Source organism: Equus caballus, chromosome 1, assembly GCF_041296265.1.
Source record: "Equus caballus isolate H_3958 breed thoroughbred chromosome 1, TB-T2T, whole genome shotgun sequence".
NCBI classification, from domain to species: domain Eukaryota; kingdom Metazoa; phylum Chordata; class Mammalia; order Perissodactyla; family Equidae; genus Equus; species Equus caballus.
The window spans coordinates 131943287-131966631 of NC_091684.1; the positions used below are offsets into that span (position 1 = coordinate 131943287).

At 51.2% G+C, this 23345-nt stretch overlaps 1 protein-coding gene across 2 annotated transcripts; it reads left to right on the plus strand.

The window, feature by feature from the left end:
* Positions 1-212: 212 nt before the first annotated feature.
* Positions 213-23278, plus strand: SCAMP2 (secretory carrier membrane protein 2). Of its 2 annotated transcripts, XM_023653504.2 has the most exons (10): positions 213-1497; positions 12722-12790; positions 13238-13336; positions 13863-13991; positions 15247-15364; positions 15914-16042; positions 16734-16893; positions 17982-18083; positions 21329-21449; positions 21706-23278. In XM_023653504.2, the coding sequence occupies exons 1-10, from the start codon at positions 1291-1293 to the stop codon at positions 21838-21840; spliced, it is 1269 nt and encodes a 422-aa protein (XP_023509272.2). In that variant the 5' UTR covers positions 213-1290; the 3' UTR covers positions 21841-23278. The 2 variants fall into 2 exon arrangements, with proteins under 2 accessions (XP_023509272.2, XP_001493856.4); XM_001493806.6 differs by lacking the exon at positions 13863-13991.
* Positions 23279-23345: the final 67 nt, after the last annotated feature.

Sequence of the window (23345 nt, forward strand, 5' to 3'; positions counted from 1 at the left end):
GCATGGGCTAAGAGTGTATCAGAAAGAGGGAACATCATGTGCAAAGAGGTAGGAGGGAACACGGGAAGTTTGAGGAACTGAAAAGCCACTAGGAAGGCTGGTATGCAGGGGCACAGGAAGGGGGGGGGGGGGGGGGGAGGGCCGATCCTGCAGGACCTTAAGGCCAAACTAAGAATATGGGCCTTTATGGAAAAATAATTGAAGGATTTTGTTTTTTTATAAACAGATCATTTTATTTATTTATTTATTTTGAGGAAGCTCAGCCCTGAGCTAACATCTGCCAATCCTCTTCTTTTTGCTGAAGAAGACTGGCCCTGAGCGGACATCCATGCCCATCTCCCTCTACTTTACATGTGGGACGCCTACCATAGCATGGCTTGTCAAGCGGTGCCACGTCCGCACCCAGGATCCGAACCGGGGAACCCTGGGCCGCTGAAGCGGAATGTGCGCACTTAACTGCTGCGCCACCATGCCAGCCCCTAATTGAACGATTTTAAACCGAAAGTCCCACAATAATTTTGTCCCCTTTACATAGATTTCTGGTTACAACATGAACAATAGGACAATTAGCAGCCCTATACCAGTCCAGGGTAAGGAATGACAGTGGCTGGGTTCGGTGGCAGCGGAGATGAGCAAAGCCAGAGAGATATGAATAAATAAGGTGTTTGTGGGGAGCGAATCAACCACCTTCCCCATGGCTGATGGCTCTATTGCTGAATTCCTTCGTTCACTTGATAAATGCTTGATGCCCAGATTCAAATCCCAGCTGAGGCCCTAAACCTGTTTGGGCTCAGGGGTGCTCATCCCTAAAACGATAAAACTTGGCATCAGGGGGCGAGGCCTAAAAGATGCAGGGGTCAGCTAGTGTAGGGGACGGCTACACGGCCGGTTCTTCCGAAAAGAACCCCTCTCCTCGGCCCCTACCACCAGAACCGTTTCCTAGATCGAAGTCCTCTCAGATTAGGAACTCCATTTTCCACTCCCGCCGAAGTAGGCTCACCGTCCTGCCCCTTCCTGAAGCAGTGCGACTTTCCAAACTTGCCCTCCAGAGAAGTGAAGGGGTTAAGTTCTGGTTCCACTTTGGGGAGTTTCCAACACAAAGCTGGAAGCTATCAGACCGAGGCATTTGGGAACGGCTCCAGCTCCGGCTCCATCTCTGGCTGCCTAGTGCCTCTGTGCCGCCTCCACTTTGAAGCACAGGAATATAGAAGAAGCGGATGGAAACCAAACGCCTACCGCCGCTCTGCAGTGGGGTGGGCAGGGAGGCGGAGCGGACCTCTGTGTCGTCGCATGACCCCGCCCCTCTGGGAGGGCATTGCGCCTGCGCTGGAACGGCTGCCTAGCTCCCGGAAGTCCAGGGTCTGTCCGAGGAGTGCCGCTGGCTCTGGGTGCCTAGAGGCAGAAGCGCTTGCGGAGCTCGCCCCTCGGCCCCCGACCACCATGTCGACCTTCGATACCAACCCCTTTGCGGACCCAGTGGACGTAAACCCCTTCCAGGTAGAGCTACCAGCTCACAGCTCTCCCTAGTTCCGAGGGCCACCGCCCGGGCCTCTTTCGCCAGAGCCGGGAGACGTGGCGTAGGAGGGATGGGCTGTCTGTCCAATGGGACAGCGAGCTCTGAGGGCTGGCCTATCGTAGCGTCTGGAGGGCGGTACTAGCAGCAGGTGGAATTGCGGAGGGGCGGGGCTCTGTAGCCTGGGAAGAAGTGGGATCTTCCAGCTCCTGGGACGCAGCCCCTTTGACTAGACACTGCTGGGGAAGGGGACTGGAGTAGGTACGGTCAGGGAGATCCCGTACTGTCAGGGAGAGAAGCGACTTCATCTGATGGGGAAGTGTGGCTACCGCATCCCGCAGTCTTGGGGAGATACCTGCCTTGAGTCACCTTACGAGAGGGAGTGACCCCAACATAATGAGGAAGTGGAAGCCTCTGGTGGGATGGAGAAATGTGGGAAAATCCCAAGACACCCCCCACCCACCCACCCAACAGCCAAACTGACCTATAAACTATAAGAGAGCCCTTGAGATTTGTCAGGAAAGGAAGGCTGGGAGAGGGTGAGAAGGTAAGCCCAGCTGAGAGAGTGGCCTTGATAAGAATTCCACTCCTTGGTCATAGGTCTAGTTTGGACTGGGTTTTGGCCGGACAGGACAGCCCAGATTAGGGAGAGAAGAGAAGTGAGGGGGCTCTGAGGGTCTTGAAGCACAGGTAATGTTGGTCTGATGGGCCTGTGTGTGGTGGCAGGGTAGTTGAGGCGCAGTCACTTATGAGCTGGCCTGACCTTTGGAACAGGTGATCGAGAAAGAAACAATCTTCCTACTTAAAGCCAAGACCTTTCTGCCTTTGAGCTGAGCGCACAGGGGTATTCCTTTTTCCTGATGTAGGACTGGGACTCTTGTTAGCTCCAAAGCTCCTGTGCCTCTCGTTTCATGTCTGCTCGAAACCAGTTCTAGGGAAGCTTGCTTGTGCTGACTAGTGATTTATGAGCCCCGAGGTTTCTGCCCTGTCAGGATGTCACCAGGCACATGAACTTATCCTGCTTGTACTTTCTTTTGGTCATTAACAGTTTCAAAGTTTCCTGCAGGTATAGAGGAAGTCCTTGGAGGGGTCCTTCCTGTGTCTCACAGCATTAGCTTTCCCACCTTAAATCCCTTCAGGGGTCAGAGCAAAGACAAAGGAGACTTAACTGAAACAATTATGTGCTGTCAGGAGAGTGAAAAATGTCTGCTGCTTTCTTGGTGTCAAAGTGACTTAGCCAACAGGAGCTCTCAAGGCAAATTTTGGTGGCTTGTTCTTTGCAACAGGGAATTCCAGACGTTCTTGTAGCTTAATGCTTCTTGACAGAACCTTTGCAAGACCTCGGCTCTTATGTAATGCAGTCATCTCTAGTAGTTGAGTAAAGAAAAAACGTTTGAATTTCTTCCTGCCAGTGTCTTCTGGTAACTGTTTTGCTTTTTACAATACCGCTGTATAATACTGGAGTTTGAGTTTTAGTAAGGATCTAGTAGCCTTTTGGTGTGTCTGCTGTGTGATGATTTGCCTTTTTAATTTTTATTCTGTCAGAGTCAGAAATGAAATGTCTGCCCCTATCTGAAAGTCATAGGCAGTATGCTGTCTAATGATGCAGAGAACTTGTCCCCAGTGCCAGCAGTGGGCAAGATAGTTGGCCTGAGTTCTGCCCTGTATTAATAGCAGCTTGAAAGGCTTAAACCACATCTTCAGCCCCAGAAATGATTGTGCAAACTGTGGTAGAAGTAATTTCTGCGTTCAAGCAAGAGAGTCTGTCTATCACGCAGCCCCAGGATATGGCAGGACAGGAAGCAACTGTGGTCCCGTAAACAGCAACATCTGGTGGGAATGCTGTGTGAGGAGAAGAGGGCTGGCTGCCTACGATTTTCCTCCTCTCTATCCTGGGCTGGGTTTTTCCTCTTGGCACACACTTCTGTGGAGAAGGAGCTTTGGACTTGAGGCCACCAGGCTCCTTCTTCTGGAAAACTGCCCTCGCTCTCCTTGTGATGGTATTGTCTGCTTCCCTGACTGCCAGGGCTGGGACATTGGGTGACTGGGTGTGAGCCCAGCTTCATTTACCCAGGGTGTTGGTACAGAGCTCAGGAGAGAGCAGGTAGGGAGGAGATAGGCTCAGAAACTGTCACACCTAGTCAGCCTTCAGAGCAGAGTTGTTTTTTCTGTCACTCCATGGTGGGTTACGAAAATATACTTAGTGTTCCGAGTCCTTGGTGGACTATGAGAGCTAGGAACATCCTCAGAAATCTATTCCAACCCTTCAGTTTAGAGATGAGGAAACCAAGACCCCAGTGAGGATGGGACATGCTAGAGTCCCCAGCTAATTAGCAGCAGGAAGGGGCCCAAACCTGGGTCTCAGTCCCAGGCCAGTGCTGTTTTAAAAGTTTTTGAAGCTCAGATATTGGTCTTAAACTGCCTTGGGGTTATTTAGGTCAGCTGAGGAAACAATGTAACTTCACCAGTGTCATCATTCTTGAAATGAGAGTACTGGTAGTGGTGAAACTAGTAAATTAGTATTAGCTAACCAGTTTTTCTTTTCCCAGTGGGTGGGGATGAAATAATGCAGACTGTATTGTGCTTTTAAAGACAGTACTTTATAGCAGCACATGTTTTGAGTAATACCAGTCTTGAAAGCTGCTCAAGGTTCTGGGGTCAAATAAGTTCCATTTTTCTTTTTTTTTAAAGAGTTTATTTTTTTTCCTTTTTGCCCCCAAAACCCCCCAGTAGATAGTTGTGTATTTTTAGCTGTAGGTCCTTCTAGTTGTGGCCTGTGGGACGCCACCCCAACATGGCCTGATGAGTGGTGCCATGTCCACGCCCAGGATCCGAACGGGCGAAACCCTGGGCTGCCGAAGTGGAGCGTGTGAACTTAACCACTTGGCCATGGGGCCATCCCGTCCATTTTTCTTGAAGATTGAAAAGGGTTGTTGTTGGGTAAAGGTTCTGAGAAATCCTACAATAAAGACATTTGCTCAACTTTATTTGATCTAGCATTTCTAAGAGTTTTTCAACCGTGGAATCCTTTTTCTGTTAACTCTTGTAATATCCCCTGAAACTCCCAGTGGGCCTTTAAGTTGACTTCCTTACCCATGTTCTTTACCCACCTCTCACTCCCATCCCGACCCCACACTGTGGGCATGGGATTTTATGACCTCTCCCTTGTGTATAGTTATAATTTGGGTTATTAGAAAACTTCCTGCACAGTAAGAGCTGTGAGTAGAGAGTTAAGTCACAAGAGTGCAGCAGAGGTTTTACCAACTCCTAAGAGGAAGCAGGAAACTGCAAGCCAAGTGTTGCCAATTTCACAACCTCCACTGGCACACCCTCATCCCTCTGTTAACAATGGCGCATCTGCTTTGTACCCTTTGGGTATGTCGGTCCCTGCTTTGCACTGATTCCAACCTGTCTGCTCCCGAACGTTTCTCGTTATGTCTTGTTGAGTGATGAAGAGGTAGAGGGCTATAGGTTGGCACTGTACTGTGCATTTTATTTTCCAGCTGTCCACTAACAAGCAGATCACCCAGGCAGATGCTGGGGCTGCTGTTGTCCTTGGCCTTTCTGCCGGATTACCCAGGCAGGCAGCATCGATCTCGAGGAGGGGAGTGGACTAGCTGGTGGTGCTGAACAGAGAAAGCCTTTCAGTGTTTGTGAGTTGCCAGATTACACAATATCACTCTCACATGTTGCCTCCTCGCAGTTACAAGATAATCTTAGTGGCCTGGCTGCTTCCCAAGGATTTAAAACATTTCTGTCCTGTGGGAGGAGAAAGTGGTGGCAGAAACGTGATGTGGGTATGAACAAAGTTACAAGAAGTTCCCTGAACAGACACTAAGCACTTTGCCATTTCTCAGAGAGGATCGGCTCCAGCTTGACTGTAACTTTGGGAATTCTCAAAACCACCAGATGGAAGTGGTAGAACTTTCCTGTGGAACAGGAGCATTGACTCAAGAAATTTGAAAATGGCAATGTTCATATAGTTTAACTGACTCCAGACAGCTGCCCAGGTGGGAGGGTGTCTCTCTGCCTTTATGGTTGGCACCTGGAGCCAAGCTGGGTGTTAGAAAGTTCTTGGCCAGAGACATAGGTGAACTTTGACCCTACCCTTCTGTTAAGTTTTCTTTGGAGCCACTTGGTGTAGAATAATCCTGTGTTCGGAGAAATGGTAATATTTAACCAGGACAAACAAGGGGTACTTGCCAGTCGTTCAGAGAAGAGTGCCATGCATATTAGCAAGGTGTGAGTATCCAGAAGTGCCCCTTTGAGATGCTGACACATTAGTGCACATCACTGAGCCCTGTTGCTCCGAGGGCCCACGTAGGAGACTAAGCCAGAGCTGCTTGCTGATCATGACAACACTGTGGGTACGATAGAGGCAGTTAAAACTCGCCTAAAGGAGCTGTGAGGGATCTGAGGAGGAAGGGCAGAGTCTTGTAGTAGATGGGGCTTGGGCCGAAAGCAGAAAGCCTGGCAGCCGGGAAGAGAGGATATTTCAGGTAAAGGAGCACCAAGAACCAAAAATCGCTTGTGCACACTGTCGCCCCCACAGCCTCAGGCACCTCCTCACTTTTAGATCCTGTGGTCTCTTCGGGAGCCATGGGCCTGGGATATGTCTGCTTCTTGTGACACACATGTTCGTTTAGCCAGGCTTTCTGTCCTTGGCCTGTTTAACACTGGTAACTCTCACCTCCTTCAGCTTGGTTTCACTTGCTGTCTCATACATTTAGGGATGGTCCTGGAGTTCCGTCCTTGACTTTGTTCTTACTGTATACTCTGAGTAATTTCTTCCACTTCTATGGCTTCAGAATAGCATCCACATACCAGCGATCCCAGATCTAGAACTCTGGCTTTCACCTGTCTCCTGATCTTCAAACCAGCATTTCCAAGGCGCTCTCTTCTTGGATCCTCTCCCTGCTCCTGCACACCCACTCCTGAAAAACCTGTTTCTCTTCTCCCATGATCACTTGCTCAGTGGGGGCACTGTTCACCTGTTAGCCAAGCTAGCAACCCCAGACACTCAACTCTTTCCTTTCCCTTCCCTTCCCCTCTCTCTTGCCTTGCAGTAACTCCATACCCTGACCAACCAGAGAGTGGCCAAGCCTGTGGCATCTACCTGAGAAGGGTCTCGAGTCCATCCCCTCTTCTCCATCCCCAGCTGTTATGCTTTAATTCAGTCTGCACTGTCACCCAGTGGACTGTTGTGTCCCAGCCAGTCTTCCCACCATCCTCCTTCCTTGCACATTGCACTCTCCTCCCTGCTGGCAGAGATGACCCTGGCACTCCCTGCTCCCAATCTCTACTTGTCCTCCGATGCCCCTGAGGTAAAGTCCAAACTCCTGTAGGCTGGCCTGGCCTCCTCTTCAGGCTGCTTCCCTGGCACTCCTGGCTCCTCTCTATACACACTGCTCCACAGCCCCCAGAACCTTCTCCTGTTCCCTGAACACATGTAAGCTCTTTTTAAAGATGCTGTGTCTTTGCAAATGCTGTTCTTGCCTCCCTCCTTAGGGCTTGCTGAACTTCTTTCGTCTCCTAAGATCCAACTCAGATGCCGCCTCTGTAAAGCCTTCCCTGACTCTCCCCAACAGCTTAGTCCCTCCCTCCCCTGTGACCCCGTTGCATTTGCCCTCACCCTGTTACAGCACTCACCTTGTTACAGCACTGATCATGGGCTATCACTGTCTTTTTTTTGTTTTGGGGGGGTTTTTTTGAGGAAGATTAGCCTGAGCTAACTGCTGCCAATCCTCCTCTCTTTGCTGAGGAAGACTGGCCCTGAGCTAACATCCGTGCCCATCTTCCTCTACTTTATATGTGGGGCGCCTGCCACAGCATGGCTTGCCAAGCGGTGCCATGTCTGCACCCAGAATCCGGACCAGTGAACCCCGGGCCACTGAAGCGGAATGTGTGCGCTTAACCGCTGCGCCACCGGGCCGGCCCTTGGGCTATCACTTTTGCCCTGGCTTCTGTTTTGTTCTCTGTAGTGTTTGCTTGTTGGGTGCAGGGACCAAGGCTTTTTCTTGATGCCCTGGCCCTACACTTGGTGTGGAATGGTTTTGTGTAGGGAGTAAACAGACGCAGCTGGAAGGAGATGGCAATGGCTCAGTCTGACTGAGGACAGACTGTGCTGAAAAGAGTGCTCGTGCCGGGTGAGGGAGGGCCTTGAACACCAGGCCAGCTAGTGCAGACTCGCTTTTCCCGGCAGGTCTGTGCATCATTGCTGTGGCAGGGCGGCAGGCCCAAGAGTGCACCTTGCTCATTTGGTGGGTTCTCAGACTTTCTTTTAAAAAAATATATGTGTACGTGTGTTTTTAAAGTAAAGATAACATAAGGACAATATAGAAAATTTGGAAAACAAAATAAATCATCCGTATTGCTACCAGTCTTGTGCAACCACTGTTATTTTGATGTGTTTTCTTGCCAGTCTCTTTTCATGTGGGTACTTTTGACAAAATCATCATTTGGTATTCATGTAACAAAGCCTTTTCCCTATTCTGCCCTGTGTTCGTAGGTGTGATTTTAATGGCTGTTCAGGCCATCGAGGGGATGTGCACCAAAACATACTGAGCTCACTGACATTGGATATTTAAATCATTTCTTGCTTTTTTCTCCTCTTGTAAATACTGATGCAATGAATATCTTTGCAGATACAGATTTTTACATTTTTGTCATATTTCCTTAGGATGGATTCTCAGATTCCGGGTCAGAGAGTACCAAGGTTACCTGTGCTCTTTTTGCACGTGAGACCCTGCCACTGGCCAGTCTGGGGCTGATTGCCCTTTCTTGTTCTATGACACATAGCCATGTCTCCAAAGCAAATAGGACTTCACAGAAGTTCCAAAGTATTGGTGACTCTCTGCCCCCCGGAGAGTGTGGCTGGGTTTTTTAGTCCATGAGGTATTTATTTAATGTGTTTACTTGGAGCCTGAAATAAACCCCATGCTTGGAGCTTGGGTGGAGAGTAGGGTGGGAAAACAAGGAAGAGTCACAGAAAGCTCGAGCACAGCCAGGACCTGTGAAATGCATGGGAAGACATTGCTAAACCAGTGAAAACAAGTGTGTTTTTCAAGGCCCTTCCTGGCAGAGCTCGAACATAACTCTGCCTCTTTTCTCTTAGGTCCCTCTTACCTCAGCTACGCAGAAGTGCCCCCCTGCCCCAGAGCTGTGGTGGGCCTTACTGACTGGGTCTTTGCCCATCTTTCTCCCCTCCTCTTGGAACCCTGCTTCCCTCGAAGCCCTCCCCAGGCCTCCCCTCCCCTCCCCTCCTGTCTTCACTCCTCCCACGGCTCTTGTGCTGTGTGCACCTATCTCAGCTACCCCAGATTGTGGACTCCAGAAGGGCAAAAGCTGTGTCCTCTTCATCTTGGTGTGTCCCTCACACTGTCACTGCTGAATGAGAAGAAGTGAGTTCAAGAGCTTTATATTTGTTATAAATTCAGTAAAGGGCATTAGTCAGTCTGAGTCCTTTCGGCACTCAGGGAGTTTTAGGTTACTTCTTCGCAGGTGAAACTTAGCTCTCACCATCCTTTTAAATAACCACTTGACCCACTTACGAGCCAGTTGATGCTTGGTGAGCAGGAATGAAGGATGCTGCTGTTGACTTCCATTTATGACTTGGAGTAAAAGCTGAGGGTCCTCATTCAGGCCAGTCAGTGTAGTCCTTACTTGCAACCTCTCTGCATGTGTCCCACCAAGGGTGTTCTCCACTAAGGACTTCTCTGAAGTCCAGAAATAAAGAAACGAGCAGAAGCAATCATCCTGGTCACTCCCGGTGCCCTTCTCAGCGTCCCTCCAGAGTGGGTTCGTTCATTCAACCACATGTTGATAGAGCACCTTACGTTTGTCAGGCACTGTACCCTGGGGATGCCCTGCTGAACAAAGTGGACCCAGGCCTTGTCCTCTCAGGCTTACCACTCGTGTCTTTGGAGACAGACAGACTTAGAATCAGAATGGGGCTCAGCCACTAGCCCTGAGATTTTGCACGAGGGAGCTGGGCTTTCTCCCTCACACGGTGGTTGGGAGGTTGAATGAGGAGGTGTGTTGTAGCTTTTCTCAGCCAGGGCTTTGCAGTTGAGCCACAGAACACAGAAACTGATTGGAGTGACTGTTTTCTCCATTCTCTCAAGGATGGGATGTAACCAGGACCATTCTAGGTGCACAAGAGAGAAGTCAAGTCATTGTAGACAGTGGATGCCTTAGAGCAGTGGGGCTTAATTCTGTCAAGAATCAGGTGGAGAAAGGCTGGTAGAACCTTCTTTTCTTTTTTTTTAAGATTTTATTTTTTCCTTTTTTTCCCCAAAGCCCCCCAGTACATAGTTGTGTATTCTTAGTTGTGGGTCCTTCTAGTTGTGGCATGTGGGACGCTGCCTCAGCGTGGTTTGATGAGCAGTGCCATGTCTGCGCCCAGGATTCGAACCAACGAAACACTGGGCCGCCTGCAGCGGAGCGCGCAAACTTAACCACTCGGCCACGGGGCCAGCCCCAGAACCTTCTTTTCTGACAGCTTGACACAGTGGGCAGTTCTAGGGTGACTAGAATTTCACAATAGCATCATTGCATGGTAAGCCTGGCACGTAGTAGACACTCAGTAAATGTCAGCTCCCTCCTCAGTCCCTCCTCCTCACTCCCTCTCTCACCAGGCCTCAGCTTCTCTTGAAGCTTTCCTGAAGCCACACACATCTTTCAGAAAAATCCAGGTGGACTCTATCCAGATGGAAGATACCCATCTCTCAGTGGTCCAGGCTCTTTCTAGGCAAGGTGCTTCTGGGCCTGGGGCTGCCGCTGTGATGCAGGTGCCCCCACTCCCCATGCCCTAGCGTTTGGGCATTACCTCCTAGAGAAAGGAGAGGAGGGCCTACAGCATGCAGCATTTATTCTCAAACATTACTTCTGGTCTGCATCAGGCCCTTCACCAAGCACTAGGGAGCCAGAAGTGTTGGACACAGAAGCACCTGGCTGCAGAGTTACAGCCTGCTAGTGGAGACAGGATTTGTTTATGGTGAACCTTGGTGAGGGGTCTAGGACCCGGTCTTTAAGATTTTAGAAAAGGAAGAAAGGATCAGTGTGGATAGGGTAGTCAGCCCCCCACACCCACTCCCCCAAATCCTCTTCTGGCTGACATTGGTAAAGGAAATGAAATCTCTTCATGGGTCTGGAGGTGCTTGTTAAACTTGTACACCTCGGCCGGGTGTATATGCCAGCACGCAGAACTGCTACCAGAGCCCCCCTCTGTCCTGTAGTGACTCAGACTCAAGTAACCAGTTCCTTGGATGGTGGATATGATTTCAGTGATTTAGCACACTCTGCACTGGGGCTTGGTGTCTACTGAGTCTGAAAGGGGTACAGATACTGAACCCCAAATCTTTTTTGCAGGAAGTCAGCCCAGTAATTCTGGGAGAAATCATCTAGTCGTTCAGCCAACACATAATCTCAAGGCCAGTTCCTACAGCTTCAGGTGGCCTCCTGAACCTCACCTTGGCACTTTGTCCAAGTTGTAGGAGCCACCACACAGGGATGGTGTCCAGCAGAAAGGACACAGCCACATTCCCTCCTTGCAGAGGAGGTTGGGTGGGAGTGCAGGGGATGAGGCCCATCCAGAGACAAGAAGTGAGTTGGGGTGGTGTGCTCAGCTTTGGGCTAGGCCGTGGGGCCTGTTGGACACAGTCTCTAGGAACTCATGGCCCAGGTGGGAAGATGAGAGTTAGCATGCGTGAAAAAGTCAGAAAACACCTTCAGCGCTGACCCTCAGCTCTAGAAATGTTATAGGGAGCCAGCTCCCATTTTGAGACCAAGGACAAGTACTGCACCATGGTGAGTATCCATTCCCACATCTAAAAATTGAGGGGCTTTTCTCTGAGGGTCTATCTAATGTTAACAGTGTGTTTAAGAATCCAATCTATGGAGGCTTCCTGGTGGAGGTGAGGCTGGGCCAGAAGGACAGGAGCATCTGGACGAGTGGTGAGGGACAGGGCGGGTAAGGTGTGCAGACAGGAGAGCCTAAGTGAGGCCTTGTAACAGGGGCCTTGGCAGAGTTCAGTGGCAGGCTGCCTGTCCTTCACAGCTGTTTCTCCCAGAGCCCAGGCATCACTGTCAAGCTGGACCTGAGCCCCATACCATATTATGTTTGGGGAAGGGGTGTATAGGACCTCTGCTGGTGAGGGGCAGGGTGAAGACAGACCAGCCTCAGGCCAGCAGGGAGGCTGCTTGGGTGAAGAAGATGGCAGGGAGCCCTGTGCAGGCCCTAGGCCAGAAGGGCTGGCCTCAGCAGAGATCAGATGGAAAAGCGAAGACTGAAAACTCAGGAAAACGCTGTGTTCTGAGGACATTTTTGCATTTTTTGAAAAGAATCCAGGAAAAAAACCAAAAACAAACATTTTCCCGGCTTTTCATCTGAGCCCTTCGTGTCTCTATTCCTAGCAAGCGTGCCTGATTTAATCAAATCAGCACTGGCAGCCAGCACCATGTTTGTGTTCCAGAATCTTAAACTGTCCTTTAAAAAAATAAGAGGAATTGGGGCTGGCCCCGTGGCCGAGTGGTTAAGTTCGCGCGCTCCGCTGCAGGCAGCCCAGTGTTTCGTTAGTTCGAATCCTGGGCACGGACATGGCACTGCTCATCAGACCACGCTGAGGCAGCGTCCCACATGCCACAACTAGAAGAACCCACAACGAAGAATACACAACTATGTACCGGGGGGCTTTGGGGAGAAAAAGGAAAAAATAAAATCTTTAAAAAAAAAATAATAATAATAGGAATAAATGCTTTCTATAAAATAATAAATAAAACAGTCCAGAAAAGTTGTAAAGTGAAAAGTGAGTCTCCACTCGCACCACCCCATCCACCCTCCCTCCCCACCAAAGAAAAACTCCTTGGAAATAAATATTATGAACCATTTTGAACCTATAAAGGGCACTAACAAGAACAAGTGTGGTGTCTATTCCCAGGCCTCAGAGTGTAAAGCTTGCTCAGGGTCTCTTCTGGGAAGTCGTCTGGATGGAACTCCTTTTCCAGAAAGGGAGAAGAAATTGCAGCTGTGGTGTGGCACGGGCCAGGCACAGGAGCCTTCAGGAGAGGCTTTTCAGGGCACTAGGAAGGACCCTCAGTAGCCTCACTTCAGCCAGGTGTCCCTGGGTGGGGCTAAGAGATAGTAATGACCCCCCTTGCCAAGGTTCTCTCTTCTCCCCAGTGTCTAATGGCTCTTTTTCACCTTCTTAGGATCCCTCTGTGACCCAGCTGACCAGTGCCCCTCAAGGTGGCCTGGCTGAATTCAACCCCTTCTCAGAGGTTGGTGAGCATGTCCTCTTTCTGAGTCCCCAGGTCCTCTGGGTGGTGCTGGGGTCTCTGGGGCAAGGAGCCTTGGCAGAGACAGAGACAGCTCTAAGCAGCTGCAGTCCTCAAAGGGACAGTCCTAACATGAACTCGGGGTAGGGGTAAGGATGAGGAAGTCACCAGTTCTCCCCTTGGGACCATTAACAGGGCCCCTCTTTGAAGAGGGCAGGGCAGTGCCAGGGAGCTCTGGATCCAGCAAGGCCAGGGGTGCTGGGTTAGGCATCACATTACCCGGGGCCTAAGACTGGTTGGCCAAGAAGCTGTAGGGGGAGGCCCAGGGCAGGTCCTAAGGGAGTGCCTCTCACAGGCAGGGGCACAACACTCACCCTGCTGTGGGTTTGCCCCAACATGGCCAACTAGTGGAGCCCCACTCACCTCCCTCCTCTGATCTGGCCCACACAGACAAATGCAGCGACAACGGTTCCTGTCACACAGCTTCCTGGGCCCTCGCAGCCAGCGGTTCTTCAGCCCTCAGTGGAACCAACCCAGCCAAGCCCCCAGGTACTGTTAACAAAGATCCCTTTGGCTTCTCCTTTCCAGAAAGGGAAGCACCCAGACCAGTAGTTGAGTCCTGAGATTGGGGGTGGGCAGAGGGCCGTAACCCCTGACTCTTTCCTGCAGGGGCCTCTTTGATAATCTCTTTGGAGTTGGTCACTTGCACATGAAGGGTCTGCTCTGTCACCCTTATCCTCATCCCCCCATCCCACTACCAACACTAAAACCTGAGTTCAACTCACCAGACTGGGGTCCTTGGTGTCTTCAGAGAGAGCTTTTGCCTGTTGTGCCATTCCAGATCCTCCTGGGGCCTTTGGTTTATTCTCTCTTACTCAGGGCCGAGAATCTCTCTGTCTTTCTTTTTTAACCTCACTTATTTCTGCCTGCCTTCCTATTTTCCATTGTCCCTTCACCAAATACTGTGAATCTTGTCGGCTTCCTGCCCGACACTCTATGCCATCACCTCCCTGCCTTCCCCCGTACTCCTTGTGCCCCCAGTGAGCATGACCCACAGTGGAGTTGTATGTTGCAGCTCCTGCTTAGACAGGCCAGCAGGTTCCTGCCTACCAGATTCCTGGCAGTGAGCGAGTTCTCAGAGAGGCAGATGCTACTAGGAGGAGATAGTAGTCTCAGAGACAGCTACATGCGAGAGCTTCCGAAGGTAGGCAAAGTGTAGATGAACACGAGGGAGGGCCAGGTGCCTGGAGCCTGCCCAGGCTGGGCTTTGCACTCTCGTGGGTCCCACACTGCTCCCACCGTCTGACTGGTCTTGCTTTCCTCCTTCCTGGCACCCTACGGCCCTAGGCCCCACCCATGACCCTAGAACCCTGTGGAGGTGAGGCAAGGCTTAGAGGGAGGGGTGACTTTCTTGTTCAGCTGGGTGGTGGGCTGTAGGGACCGGGGTCCTGTTCAACTGAAGTCACAGATTTGGGGAGAGGAGGCTAAGACCCTCAGCATGGTCCAGTGTAGTCAGTGGTCCTGCTTCTGCCCCCAGTGCCTGCAGTTTACCTCCTGATGGCAGCCTCGGCTCCTTGGAGAACTCCTTTTGGAGAGTGTGTACTTGTGTGTGTACACATATGTACATACATTATGCCTGGCTTGTCATCCTGCGAGGTGACCAGTTTAATATCTGCTCCCTAAAAAGGAGTGTAGGCTTCATGAGGAACTGGGCCCAACAGCTGCAGCTGGAATGCCAGGGCCAGCTCTGCTCAGCCTCATGTCGAGTCCCCTAGCTGCCTCACTTGGAGGCCCTGCACTGCCTGAAGAGGGAAAAAGCTTGGATTCTGCACATCAGGAAAGCCAGGCAGGGCAGGGCCAAGCCTAAGGGGCTGTCCTGGAATGTAGCCGGTCACAGGTCAGGTGGACCTCAGGTGGCAGCTCCTGGGGATGGAGCGGGGGAGCTGCTTAAATATAGACCCCAGAGACTCCAGCTACACACGGTCTGCCCACAAGTGTCGCCCTCCCCACTCACTGCTAACAGGATGGTACTGTTTCCCTTCACATGCACGCCCTCCAGGCTCTTCAAGTGGGGCTTGGGTCTCTGGGTTTCTGACTACAGGTCAGTCTCTTGTGAGGCCTTTTGCCCTTTGCTGATACCCCAGAAGTCACGATACCTGAACTTTGCCTGGACTCCAGGATGGGGGAGAGTTCTATCTCAAGCTCAGGGATGAAGGGGAGAGGAGAGCCCTGGTAATGGCTAAGGGGGCCAGAGGTGGTACAGAGGTAGTAGAGGACAGGTCACCTTGGCCTCTCTGTCGTGGTCTCAGGTACCCAAGACACTGTGGGGCTGGGACTGCCTCTGGGACTCCCTGCTGCCTGTCCCTGCATAGGGCAAGGCCCTTCTGACTTCCTACCCAGGCTGACACTGTCCCTATGTCTCGTGTCTGGCTGCCCTCTACCTCCCTGGTTCCCTCCAGGCCGTGGCCTCTGCAGCCCAGGCAAGCCTGCTCCGGCAGCAGGAAGAGCTGGACAGGAAGGCAGCTGAGCTGGAACGCAAGGAGCGGGAGCTGCAGAACACTGTGACCAACCTACATGGTAAGGGAGGCCCCGCGGGCCCTGGGCTGCTGTGCCTGGCACAGGAGAGTTCCCTGAGCCTGCTTGTTCCTGGGGCCGCCTGGGGACTTTGCTGAGCTCTTGATCATCTTAGAATGGTGTTGGTCCTGGGGAAAAGCAATAAGGTGGGATTCAGGAGACCTGCAGTGTAATCCTAATGGATGCAGATTACTTCTGCACTCCTTCCCAGCTCTGAAATTCTTTGATAGAGTGAGGGCACTGGTGCCACAATTCCTTGCTCGTGATGATGAACTTTTGTGCTTAAGGGCTGCTTGTCATAAAAATAATCACTTAGGCCATTTAGTTCTGTGTTTTCCCATGCATTTGGGGTCCATTATCTTGGAGTGAGCTTGTGAGTGTTGGTGTTTCATCACCCTTTTCCCATCCCGCTGCATACCCATGAAGACCCTGAGCCCCACTTCCTGGCACCCTTCTGCGAGCCCTGGTTTGGCCCATAAACTGGGCCTGTATGTGCACTCCACGATGCTGCTGCTGAGGCTGGGCCTCATCTGGTCGCCTGTTTCCACACAGTGAGAGAGAACAACTGGCCGCCCCTGCCCTCGTTCTGCCCCATCAAGCCCTGCTTCTATCAGGATTTCTCCATAGAGATCCCTGCTGACTACCAACGGATATGCAAGATGCTCTACTATCTCTGGATGTGTGAGTCCCCCTCCTGCACTTTGAGCTCAAGGGTGAAATGGGATGTGACTTGAGAGCTTTACCTATGCTGTGGCTGCTCCTCCCTGGCAGACTCCAGCCTTCCTCAGTGCTAGGCCAGGCTAGGGGGTTACCTTCTACCTGCATAACTGGCCCTCCACAGTCTGCTTCCTGTCCTGGGAATCTCCTTGAAAGGGCCAGTAACCACGGATCAAGTAGGGTGGGACTAGCCAGAGGCTTCTGAGTTCCTGTGGAGCTCATTGCTCTGAAAGGCCCTCTGTAGGTGAAGGCCTCCCCTCCCCATAGGCCCCTGGGCTCCTGGGAGTGAGGATCAAAGACTCCCTGTAGCTCCACTGTGGGTCATCCAGGGCCAGGGGAGAGTTGTTGAGAGGAAGACTTCATTCCCCAAGGATCAGCCCTTTGGTCTGCATTCCCCCCTCCACCGCCACCAATCAGATACCTGGGCTGTCCCATCACCTCTTAGGAACTTGGTTTAGTCCCTGGTTTTGAGGTCCCAGAAAAGCAGGATTTGGGAGCTAACCCTGCCTAGGTACAGACCAAGGTCCTCTCGTATTTCTCCAGCTGCCCTCACAGCATGGACCTCATTTCCTCTCCAGGGAGTGGTCTGCCATGTTGGGGAGCCCTTCAGCCACCTTGGTACCAGCCCATCTCTCTCTCCTTTCCCCCTTCCCAGTGCATTCAGTGACTCTGTTTCTGAACCTGCTTGCCTGCCTGGCTTGGTTCTTAGTCGACAACACCAAGGGAGTAGACTTTGGCCTCTCCATCCTGTGGTTTGTGATGTTCACCCCCTGTGCCTTCCTTTGTTGGTACCGACCCATCTATAAGGCTTTTAGGTGAGTAGGGCAAGGGGTGAGTGTATGGCTGGCATCCTAGGTGGCAGGCCAAGGGCCATATGCTCTGGGTCTCCATTCCAATCTTAGAGCAGAATCAAATGGTGGGGAAATTCACTTTCCCATTCCCACACATAGTGAGAGCAGACAGGGATCAAAAGCCAGTTTCCTCAGTTGTTGTGCCTGAGGTCTGCTCTGGGCACTGTCCCTGGACTAGGCACAGGAAACGTAGAGAGGGGATCAGGAGCTTACTTGCCCTCCCACTGCTCCCAGTCTGTGCAGTGGGATTTCAGTCAGTGCGAAGAGGGAGGGGACTTTCTTAGCTCCCCTCTGAGGCTCTAGAGTGTATTTCTCTGACAGAGTCAGATAAGCTCTCAGCTGCTTATCTCTCCATGCTCATTTATGCCTCCCCCCACCTCCCCAGTAACTCTTGAGCATTGCTGAGTGCCAGTACTTAACCAGTTGACCTAGAATAGACACCGTGGACATTAATGGGTCCACCTCAAAGACCCCTAGAGCTTTTGGAATTGCTCCTCAGAGTTGATGCTTTCAGGGCTGGGAGCCCAGCAGGCCCTGGAAGGAGGGGGCAGGGCAGTGGCTGAACCCTCCCCTGCACTCAGCAGGCAGGACCTGAACCCTCACTGTATTCGGGCCCTCAAGGACACAGAGATAGAGTTTTGTCTGGTGTTCTCTACTCCTCAAATACCTTTTCTTCTACCCAGGCCTACAGTTTTATTATTAGAGATTTATACCTTTGGCTTAGATTTTCTTGCCTCTTATGAAATGCAGATAAGTGTTAGGCTCTTGATATTGTCCTTTGGGTGAGCAACTTTATTAGCTGTTTGAGGAAGAGGTCAAGCATTGACCCCTTAAACTGGAAGGCAGTGAAAGGCAAGCCCTTTTTGATTATAGTTGTGGGTGTCTGTGTGTCGGTGGCCTTATGGACAGTGTGGCTGGTCCCCTGGAGCTCTGTCTACTCTCCCATCCTGCCACCTGGCTCATAGTGAGGAGAGATGTCATACCAGGTGAGGAATACCGAGGAATGAGCCCCAAGTCCTCTTGTGACTTCTGATTTCCCCCTTTCTCCACAGGTCTGACAACTCTTTCAGCTTCTTCGTGTTCTTCTTTGTATTTTTTTGTCAAATAGTGATCTACGTCATCCAGTTGGTCGGCATCCCTAACCTGGGGGACAGGTGAGACCTGGGGCGTCGCAGAGGGAATTACGCTTTGGAGGTGGTTTGGCCTCTCTCACCATTTCCCCACTCCCAGAGATGCCGCACAGATGACTCATCTTCTATCCTGGCAGGGAGCTGGGGTGGGGGTGGGGGGTGCCAGCTTGGGTGTGCCTTCCTGCTCCCTCTCCAGTCCTTCACCAGTGGCCGCTCACTGTCTTACCTTGCTTGCCACTTTCTAGGGTGTTGTGGGTGAATGTGGCCTGAATCCTTAGGCTACCAGGGCTGTGTCCTGCACTGGACGGCGTCCTCTTCCTTTTCTCCTGCCATGCCCTCCTGGAAGCTGGTGCTATTTCCACAGGCCCGAGATGAGCCTTGGGTTTGGGCAGCTGCTGATGGCTCTCCTGGCCTTTGCAGACCCTGAGCTGTGACTTTTCCAGATGCCCTGTACATCAGGAGTTGGAGCCTAGCCTCTCATGGACTGGCTCCTTCTGGCTACTCTCTCTCAGCATACAGCTGGCTTGAGTTTCCTGGGCGCTGCAGTCCACAACTCAAAATTAGTCTCAAAAAGAAAAGCTGATGGCTGGTGTTTTCCTTTCTGCCCCAGTGCACATGCAACATTATAGAAAGGTCAAGGTGGCATGTGGCTGAAAACCCAAGCCTGGAAGGGCTATACTATTTTGGTCCCCTCCCTCCAGTAGAGCTGGCAAGTCCAGAGCAGTGGGGAGGGGGCTGACCCACCTTGCACTCCAAGCAAGTGCATGCTGCCCTCCTGCCACCCCTCTTCTATCTCCCTTCACTGTTTGTTTCGTTTTTTTTAAAGACTGGCACCTGAGCTAACATCTGTTGCCAGTCTTTTTTTTTCTTCTTCTCCCCAAAGCACCCCAGTACATAGATGTATGTCCCTCTGGTTATGCTGTGTGGGATGCCACCTCAGCATGGCTTGATGAGTGGTGCTATGTCCGTGCCCAGGATCTGAACCAGCGAAACCATGGGCTACTGAAGTGGAGCATGTGAACTTGACCACTCGGCCATGGGGCCGGCCCCTCACCTTGCTGTTTCTAATCTGGCTCCTTTTCTCTTTAAGTGGTGACCTAATTTCATTACTCATTACCCTAAGTGAGATCCTGGTAGAAGGGCTGTGATTAATAAGTGCTGTTTACACCCTGGACGGGGAGTCAGAATGCTTGAGTTCTGGCCTTGGCTCCACCCCTCACTGCCCTGCCTGGGCCTGCCTAGATGAGCTCTGCAGCCTCCAGCCTTTCTCATCTCACCTCATAACACCCACAGGTGGGTGGATATAATCCCCCCTTTTTTGTTATTGATTGTAAAATACATATAACATAAAATTTATCATTTTATTTACCACTTAAACCATTTTAAAGCATACACTTCAGTGGCATTTAGTACATTCAGAGGTTGTGGAGTCATCACCACTATCTAGTTCCAGGACATTTTTATCACCCCAAAAGGAAACTCCATACCCATTAAACAGTCACTCCTCGTTCCCTCTTTCCCTGAGTCCCTGGCAACTGTTAAACTGCTTTCTGTCCCTCCGGATTTGCCTATCCTGAACATTTCATATAAAGGGAATCCTACACCATGGGACTTTTTGTGTCTGGCTTCTTTCACTTAGCATGATGTTTTCAAGGTGAGTGATGTAGCGTGTACTAGTACTTCATTCATTCTTATGGCTAAATAATATTCCATTATTTGGTTATACTGCATTTTGTTTATCCACTTGTCAGTTCATAGACATTTGGGTTGTTTCTACCTTTTTGCTGTTATGAATAGTGCTGCTATAAACATTTGTGTACAAGTTTCCAGATACTTGTTTTCATGTTTTCTGTTCTTTTGGGTATGTATCTAGGAGTGGAATGGCTGGGTCATACGGTAAGTCTATTGAGGAACCAGCAAACTGTTTCCCATAGTGGCTGACCCATTTTACATTCCCAGTAGCATTGTATGAAGGTTCCAGTTTCTCTACATCCTCAGCAACACTATTTTCCTTCTTTTTTCTGCTATAGCCAACCTAGAGGTATGATATCTCATTGTGGTTTTGTTGGCATTTCCTAAATTTCTAATGATGTTGGCCATTTTTATGTGCTTGATGGCCTTTTGTATATTTTCGTTGGGGAAATGTCTATTCAAGTCCTTTGTTAATTTAGTAATTGGGTTGTCTCTTCACTGAGCTGTTTATATATTCTGGACATTAGCTCCTTATCAGATACGTAATTTAAAAATTTTTTTCCATTCTGTGTGTTATTTTTTCACTCTCTTGATAGTGTCCTATGATGTACAAAAGTTTTTAATTTTGATGAAGGCCAATTTATCTTTTTCTTGTGTTGCTTGTGCTTTAGGTGTCATGTCTAAGAACTATTGACAAATCCAAGATCATGAAGAGTTACCTCTGTTTTCCTCTGAGATTTTTATAATTTTAACTCTTATTATTAGGTCTTTGATCCACTTTGAGTTAATTTTTGTATGTGGCCAAAGTAAAGGTCCAACTTCATTGTTTTGCATGTGGATAGTCATTGCATGTGGATATCCAGTTGTCCCTGCACCATTTGTTGACGAGACTGTTCTTTCCCTATTCAGTGGTCTTGGCACCCTTCTCAAAAACCAATTGATGACAGATGCATGGTTTTATTTCTGGACTCTCAGTTCTATTCCATTGACCTATATGTTTATCCTTATGCGAGTACCAGACTGTTTTGATAAATGTAGCTTTATGGTAAGCTTTTAAATCAGGAAGTGTGGAGAGACCCCCTTTTATAGATGAGGACACGGGGGCTCAGGAAGGTGACGTGACTGACTGGAGGCAGAGGGTCAGTTCCTAGGCCTCAGTGGGAGGAGCTGAGGGACAGGATGCACGCTGTGGGTTGTCCAGTGATCCTCCTTCCCAGAGAGTGGGCACTTAGGAGTAAGCAGCCAGGCTTTCCAGGCTTTGGGGGGGGTCCCCAAATCCCCAAAACAGCAGGAAATGGCCCTACCCAGTGCTACTCTTGACTGTGAGGGAAGCAGCCACGTTCTCCCTTCCAGACCTCACACGGCCGGAAGATTCCCCATGGGCAGTCTGGGGCCTGTTGGCTTTCACAGAGGCCTGGCCTCTCATAGCCATGGGCTTCTGGCCCATAGAGCTCTGTGCTGCAGGGAGATGCCTGGGTGGTGGTCAGCATACAGCAGCCACTTGGAGAAGACTCCCTCTCAGGGACCTCTGAGGCCCACTCTCACTCTCCCCGTCTGGCCTCCTCCTCCCTTTGTAGTGGTTGGATCGCAGCCGTGTCTACACTGCAACCAAAACATTTGGCTCTGTCGATCATCATGATGGTGGTGGCTGGGTTCTTCACCCTCTGTGCTGTGCTCTCGGTCTTCCTCTTGAAGCGGGTAAGTGGTGGGTGCTGGGCCAACAGCAAACCTGAGGAAGCAAGTGCCTCTCTCCTGCCGTAGCCATGAGGATGTTCATCACTACAGGAGTTGAGCATCCTGGGTCTCCAAAGGTCCAGCAGCTCTATCCAAGGCTCTGGGTGAGAGGCCAGGCAGGCTTGGGTTCCTGGTGGCTCCCTTGGGAGTATAACATGAATGGCTCAGTTCCTGGTGGGCCCACAGGGTGGGCTTCTCTCACCCCAGCCTCTTTCCCCAGGTGCACTCCCTGTACCGCCGGACAGGGGCCAGCTTCCAGCAGGCCCAGGAGGAGTTTTCCCAGGGCGTCTTCAGCAACAGGACCTTCCGCAGCGCTGCCTCGTCTGCTGCCCGGGGAGCCTTCCAGGGGAATTAGTCCTCCTGACTCTCCTCCCTCTGCCCCAGCCTTTTCTCTCGTCTGCCTTCTAGCTGCACTTTCCATGGGTGCCTTAAGCAGTGGTTATGCCCAGCACAGACCTGGGGAGAGTCTTGCCATGGCTCTTCCTCCTTCCTCAGCAACCAGCTCTCCCTTCCGCCCCAGGGAAGGGGAGTGAGGGAGGGACAGGGACTTTTTTTCCACACAGGAGAAAAGAAAAAGAACAAAACGCTTTCTTCTCTGGCGGTGGTTTGGTAGGATTCTTTTCTCTCTGGAAGCAATGGGATTGAAGTTCTCTTCGCCACACACCCACTCTCACACACACACGTACACATCTTGGATCACCAGCTGACGTGGGCCCACCCCAGCTGGAATTGATTTCTGCCAGGGTCCTGGGACTCCACTCCTCCCTCCCCTACCCCAGCAGGCCTGGCCTGAAGCTGGCTTCACAGACCCAGCCTGTGGCTTCCACGGTTCTGTCCTTCCTTCCTGCCCAGGCTTGGGTCGCCTCCCAAGGGTCGGCTCTCCTGTAGATGGGCTGCAGCCTGGGCGAGTGGACAGCTCTTCCCCAGATCGCTCTGTGCTGGTCTCGGGGCTTCCAGAGCCTCTGGCCTGGCTGCCCCAGGCTCTTCCCTGCCTTGTGTTTCTCACAGATTCATAGCCTTTTAGCCCCTGTACCCACTGGTGTGGGTAACACCTTGTGCCCTCTGGGGCCTTCCCTGAGTCTTTCCCTCTTGTGACTTACTGAATGTGCAATGGGGTTGGTTGGGATTTGGGGATGGGGAGGGATAGAGGACGCTGACCCTGACTTGTCCTGCCAAGCCTTGGCAGTGTCTAGGAGGTTGGGGTCTGACTGTCATGGTGTGCTTTGTTTGGTTCTGTTTTGATATCCTCTCCTTCTGAGGGCCAGCTGTCTTTGCCTTGGCCTCAGATTCCACCCCACTCGGCGCCCCGCACCATCAGCAATGTCTAGCTTCCGGGACTCCGAGGGAGGGCAGGGGGAATCAATGGGGAACTGCAACCTTCAGGCTAGACTGAATAGCCACCTTTCTGAGGAGTCCAGACTAATCCTCCAGGGTCCCCTATCCCCCGAGTAGAGCCTAGGTTACCCTCACTGGTCCTGGGGATTCCCTGGGAAGTGTGTCACTACGATGGGTGCCTGGGAGTCCACATTAAAACCTGCACCCTGTCCTCCAGAGGCTGTAGAGTGGGTGTGTGGACTGAGGGAACTTCTCAAAAAGCTGGCCAACCTTCTGCCTCTGGGACCCACCCAGAGGCAGCCCTCACTCAGACTTAGCCTCGCAGCCCCAGAGCCACTGAATGATGATGGCAGCAACCAAGGATTCGTAAACTCCTTTCTGATATTTTTTTCTTGTACAAATGTATATGTTATGTTTCAATTTTTGTGCTTAAATAAAAACAAGACATTTTCAGACAACTCTGGTTCTGATGTCTGCAGGACTTGGGAGGATGGGGGTGGCTCACAGGGGTCGGGGCTGAGGTGC